Here is a 6,000-nt window from a genome sequence, read left to right on the forward strand (position 1 = left end):
GCAGCAACTAAAAACAGGTTTGTCTCTGCCTGTTATAATATGTAGCAGTGTAGCAGGGAGTCAGATACAGGAGTGCTCATGTTATTAAAGGAACAATTAAAACAACTCCAGGAGAGGGGATTTAGTAGGTTGGGTCGTTTTCTGTACATCTCCCATGTAACATTACTCTTGGGTTTATCTTCTTTTTAGGCAGAAGTCAATTCATCTGGAAAGACTATTGCTGAGTCAGACTTAAGCAAAAACTCTTTTTCACTAAATGATTTACAAGATGATACACCTGCCACAACATTCCAGGGTGCTACAGCCAGCACATCGGTATGTAGCTTATCTTTATACATATTCATATCCATGTGGTTAGCATTATTTGGAATAGAGTAAGTTCCCAGATCAAACATCTGAAAGTTTACATTCTCTTTATAAGTGGATTCTGGTTTAGCTATCCTTCTAATGAGTTATATGACCTTGATCAAATTACTCTCTGGAAGCTGGGCACTAATGACTCACACCTATAGTAATCCTAGCTGCTCAAGAGGCTGAGGTCTGAGGATTGACATTTGAAGCCAGTCTGGGCAGGAGAGCCAATGAGACTCATCTCTAAGCACCAAAAAACTGAAGTGGAGCTGTGGCTTAAGTGGTAGTGTGCCAGGCCCTGAGTTCAAAACTGAGCATACACATACACAAAATTACTCTCTGGGTTTTTTTCTTTTTTTGTTAAGTGGGAATGGACTAAATGATTTTTAAGTCGTATTATCTCTTCACAACTCTGAGTTCTCTAACAAAATTAGTTTTAATACAGTACTACACTCTAAATAAAAATATGTCAGCTCCTTTTATCTTTGACAAGATAATGTTAAGCTCCATCAAGGCATTAACTTGATAAATATCTAGAGCCAAAACTTGCTCTATCCTCTATACTTGTACTAGCCATATGTCTATCTAAAGTCCAATTTACATTAATCAAAATTAAGTAAAATTCAAAAATCACTTGCATGTTATTAGTATAGTAGTATTTTCCATTTGATTTTAATGTGCATGAAACCTAAAAATTTTTTTTCCAGTCCTGGGTTTGAACTCAGCCTGGCACTGTCCCTGAGCTTCTTTTTGCTCAAGGCTAGCACTCTACTTGAACTACAGCTTTATCTGTTTATGTGATACTGAGGAATTGAACTCAGGGCTTCATGCATGCTATGCAAACACTCTACTCTTAAATTTCTTTTTTTCAAAGATATACATATATATGTATATGTTTATATATAAATATAAATATAATTGTAATCAATTTTGGCTAAATATGCATAAGCAACAAATTGTCTAAATTGAAAGTGGAGCTTTTAATTACACTTATAAATGAACTTTCTCAGTGTGATTATATAATGTAACTACTATGGAAGTAACTGAAACCTGGTTTTGGCTTGGGGTAGGTGATTTATGTGTAAATGTAATATAAATTCAGAGATATTATACATCAAATCCCAGATAAGCTACATTTTTTTTTAGCATTGGTGGGAGTAAGGGATTGCCAAAGTCTAAATTCAGCAGATAACAACAGCAGGCCATCTGCTGGGCTTTAATGCTGAGTGGTTAGCCATGTAGAAATAGGAAAAATTCTTGATGGTACTTTTATAGTCTTCAGTCCATCAGATTTTCCCTTCCCAGGGATGGAAGTTCTGAATAAGTCATTGCATTTTATATTAAACAAGCAAACACAAAATTTCCTTACAAATGCTGTTAGTCTGAGTTGTTATTATAAATTGATATATGTTGTTAAGGTCTTTATGAGTGAGTGTGTGAGTGTGTGTGTGTGTGTGTGTGTGTGTGTGTGTGTGTGTGTGTGTGTGTGTGTGTGTGTGTGTGTGTGTGTGTGTGTGTGTGTGTGTGTGTGCGCGCATGCGCTGGCCCGGGGGCTTGAACTCAGGGCCTGAGCTTTTATACTGAAGGCTAGTGTTCTACCACTTGAACCACAGCTCCACTTCCAGCTTTTTTGGTTCTTAATTGGAGGTTAATTGGAGGTAAGAGTTTCATGGGGGCTGGGAAAGTGGCTCAGTGGTAGAGAGCTTGCCTTGTATGCATGAGGCCCTGGGTTCGATTCCTCAGCACCACATAAGCAAAAAGCCTTCTAAGGGCTAGAATTGTAGGCATACATTACCATTGTATTGATTGTTTTAAGTCAATATTTTAAGTACTGTTTTTCTAAGTATATTAATCATACAATAAAGGGCCAAAAAACTCCCAAGTGAATTCATAACAGTATTAGTAATAATTAACATATAACAAGTAATTTTTATTTTAAGCACTTTATATCCTTATGCCAGTTTAATCCTCACAACAGGCAAATTGGATATTATCCTCCCTCACTGTACAGATGAGGGAGCTGAGACTTAGGTTAAATAAGTTGCTTAGGGTCACATGTACTTAGTGGCAAAGCCAGCCTGGTGATGATACAGGCTCCCTTCTTTGGTCAGGTTATGGGAGGATGTCTCCTGCTAGATAAGATGAATAAACAAAGGCTACAGTCTGAGCCATTTTTGTGCCGAATTCTGGATCAATATTATCATGATTTTCATAGTCCTTAAGAACTGGCTCCTTTTAAACCTTGGTTGGTTTATTGAATGCTTTTCTGTTCATGGCTGAGTAGTCAGGAGAATGGGGACTGATTGCTTGATTGCTGCCATAACTTGGTTCAGTCATTGAGTATTTGTTCATTCACTGTGACACAGGTGATGACAGAGGATCCCATAAACCCCTGAGCTTTGTGCATTCTTCAGTGAGCAGGTTGCTTCTTGGAGTCTTGGACTATAGAGATTCAAATTCATGTAATTCAGTTCATTAGCAGCACTAGCTTCAATTTTTAACTCAAGCATCAGTAGTTCCTTTTCTATCTCTGCATTATGGGTCACTATACACGATAGAGAGAGAGAGAGAGAGAGAGATAATCTTTGGGTTTTTCTTTCCTGTACTGGTGTTGAAACTAGGGTCTAGGGTCTTGTGTATGCTAAGCAAATGCTCTACCACTGAGCTACAGATTTTTTTTTTTAAAGCCAGTCTTGGGGCTTGAATTCTAGGCTTGGGTGCTATCCCTGGGCTTCTTTTGCTCAAGGCTAACACTACCACTTGAGCTACAGTGTCATGTCTGGCTTTTTCTGTGATTAATTGGAGATAAGAGTCTCCCACACTTTCCTGCTCAGGCTGGCTTCAAACCTCGATCCTCAGATCTCAGCCTCCTGAGTAGCTAGGATTACAGATGTGAGCCACAGGTACCCTGCATAGATTTTTTTTTTTGGGGGGGGGGGGGGTCTGGCTGTGGGGCCTGAACTCTGGGCCTGGGCGCTGTCCCTCAGCTCTTCACCTCAAGGCTAGTGCTCTACCACTTGAGCCACAGCGCCACTTCTGGCTTTTTTCTTTTTGCTTAGGTGGTGCTGAGAAATCGAACCCAGGGCCTCATGAATGCAAGGCAAGCGCTCTACCACTGAGCCACCTTCCCAGCCCCTAGACCTTTTTTTTTTTAGTATGCTTTTTTAAAGACAGGGTGGCTATCAGCTATAGAGCTAAAACTGGTCTTGAACTCTTCTTACCTCCCAAGTGCTCAGTTTTGGCATAGGACACCATGTGCAGCTAAAACCTTTTAAAGTTGAAGTGAACAATAGATTGAAAATGGAAAATTTGCAATTTTTTCCCTGTTTGAATCTGTTGTTGGCCAAAACCTATCCCTTTACCTTTTAAAAAAGTATTTGGCCGGGTGCCGGTGGCTTATGCCTGTAATCCTAGCTACTCAGGAGGCTGAGATCTGAGGATCACAGTTCAAAGCCAGCCCAGGCAGGAAACTCCGTGAGACTCTTATCTCCAATAAAACCACTAGAAAACCAGAAGTGGCGCTGTGGCTCAAGTTGTAGAGTGCTAGCCTTGAGCTGAAGAGGACAGGGACAGCTCCCAGGCCCAAAGTTCAAGCCCCATGACCGACCAAAAAAAAAAAAGTATTTGAATTGTATTATTTGATTCTTCTTTTCCTTCTAAATATTTAAAGTTTTTATGAAAGTATTGAAATGTTTTATACTTACTTTATATTATTTTGAACAAAATAGAAATTTTAATTTTGTTTGAAATAATATGTACGGACAACAATCTATAACCAGTGTATAAATTGCTTTCAATAGAAGAAATAAAGGTCACTGAGTTGTTAGAGGTAGGATTAAAGTGTCTATATAAATAAAATGGAACTCTTATGTTATACTATGCAGTCATTTTCCTTATCTGTCAACCAAAGTGAAAATATTGAAGGCCTCGGTGTCACGCTGTGGTTATGCAGTGACTGGCTGGGCCACAGTTGTCACCCAGTGCTCTGTAGGGGCAGGCGTGGGCCCAAGTAGAACATACGCTGACTCCTCCACATTTTCTCACTTCTATCCAGGGACCTCTTGACAACATAAAGTATCCAATACTAAAGAAAAGGTACTTCTGGACTTGTGCTCAGTTCCTCTGTCAGGAATAATGTGAAAGGGTATGACTGTATTGCTATGAAGAATTTACAGGTGGGGATCACTGCCTGTGTTCTGTCATCACTGGTGGAAGCAGGCTGCTATAATGAGATAATACTGGAAGAAACTTGATTCATGAAAGGCACATGACACAGAGGTGCTTTTTTTTTTTTTTTTTTTTTTTTTTCATTTAAAATGGGTCATTGACAAATTGAAAGTGGAAACCGAATTGCTACTTTGGGTTGCTAAAAGTAGGGGAGCTCCCAGATACTTGGCAGACTGCTAAGAGCTGCATCTGAGGGCATGGAAAGCCCCAGAGGGGACAAGGTGAACTTGTGCCGGTCTACCTTGCTGCTGGCAGGCTGCTCCTCTGCCTGTGGGCTGAGGGAGCCCCTTGTGATGCTGACTTGTTCCGTACACTCCCCTACCAGTCAGTATTCATGTTAGTTTTGGTAGTTTTGCCTTTGGTCATGTTTAGTACTCCAAGATTCTCTGTATTTTTGGACAGATAACTAGTACGTATACAGTTTTCTTTGCTATGTTCAAACTAAATGTCTCAAAATTCTGTAGTTTGGAGTCCAGAACTCGTCTGCAGCATCCTTTCAACAACCTACCCAACCTGTGGCTAAGAATACCTCCATGAGCCCTCGGCAGCGCCGGGCCCAGCAGCAGAGTCAAAGAAGGTCATCCACTTCACCTGACATAATCCAGGCCCAGCAGCCAAGAGACAACCACACCGATCATGGCGGGTCAGCTGTACTGATTGTCATCCTGACTTTGGCATTGGCAGCTCTAATATTCCGACGAATATATCTAGCCAATGAGTACATATTTGACTTTGAGTTATAATACTGCTTTGTGACTTCAAGAGCTATGACTCAACTGCTTCATTAAACATTCTGTATTGGGTATAATCTAAAAATTGTTTAAAAAAGATTATTTTGTATTTATCCTTCATTCCTTTTTTTTTTTTTGATCCTTATAAATTCAATGTAAGTATAGCCAGACATTCAGGCTGTGTCCAGCAATATGTACTGTTCAGTAAGAGACCAGAAGCCAGGGTTCATGGTCTCATTATTTCATCTGCTTCACAGACAAAGAATTTATTACTGTCTCTCCAGCTCAACTTCTTTTTCTGTAAATTTGCCATACTTTTCTGTGTAGCCCTTTGAATTTTTCAGATAAAGGATGGTGTTTTAAATTCCCATGAGTATTATCTAGTTGCTCAGTATCATTTAGAGAGTACTCTTTCTACTGTAGAATGAGGCAGGGAAAGAAGAATTGAAAAGGGAGACCAGAACTCAAGTAGCTTCCTTCAGTGTCATTGTAAGAGAAATACTAGGGTTGCCCATTCTGTGACTTTGTTTGCATTTTAAATATTCTCCAGTGAAATAACTTTTTTCAAACACTTGGAGCATCTTTGTTGCATCTTTGTTACATCTTTGTTACTGGATGTTACTTGAAGAGGAAATACTTTGCAACCACTTTGATATGCTGTTATTACCCCCTCTGATATATATACAGATTT

At 39.6% G+C, this 6,000-nt stretch overlaps 1 protein-coding gene across 2 annotated transcripts in view; it reads left to right on the forward strand.

The window, feature by feature from the left end:
- Ube2j1 (ubiquitin conjugating enzyme E2 J1) overlaps positions 1–6,000 on the forward strand; it is a 28,109-nt gene extending 22,109 nt beyond the window's left edge. The window contains exons 7-9 of one of the 2 annotated variants that reach the window (XM_042679524.1): positions 190–315; positions 4,406–4,446; positions 5,043–5,196. In XM_042679524.1, coding sequence (XP_042535458.1) covers positions 190–315; positions 4,406–4,446; positions 5,043–5,115 — 240 coding nt within the window. In that variant the 3' untranslated portion in view covers positions 5,116–5,196. Of the gene's footprint in view, positions 1–189; positions 316–4,405; positions 4,447–5,042 lie in introns of both variants that reach the window. The other variant, XM_042679523.1, reaches the window with a different exon arrangement.

This window comes from Dipodomys spectabilis, unplaced genomic scaffold (genome assembly GCF_019054845.1).
Source record: "Dipodomys spectabilis isolate Male_0828 unplaced genomic scaffold, ASM1905484v1 ptg000053l, whole genome shotgun sequence".
Classification (NCBI taxonomy): Eukaryota; Metazoa; Chordata; class Mammalia; order Rodentia; family Heteromyidae; genus Dipodomys; species Dipodomys spectabilis.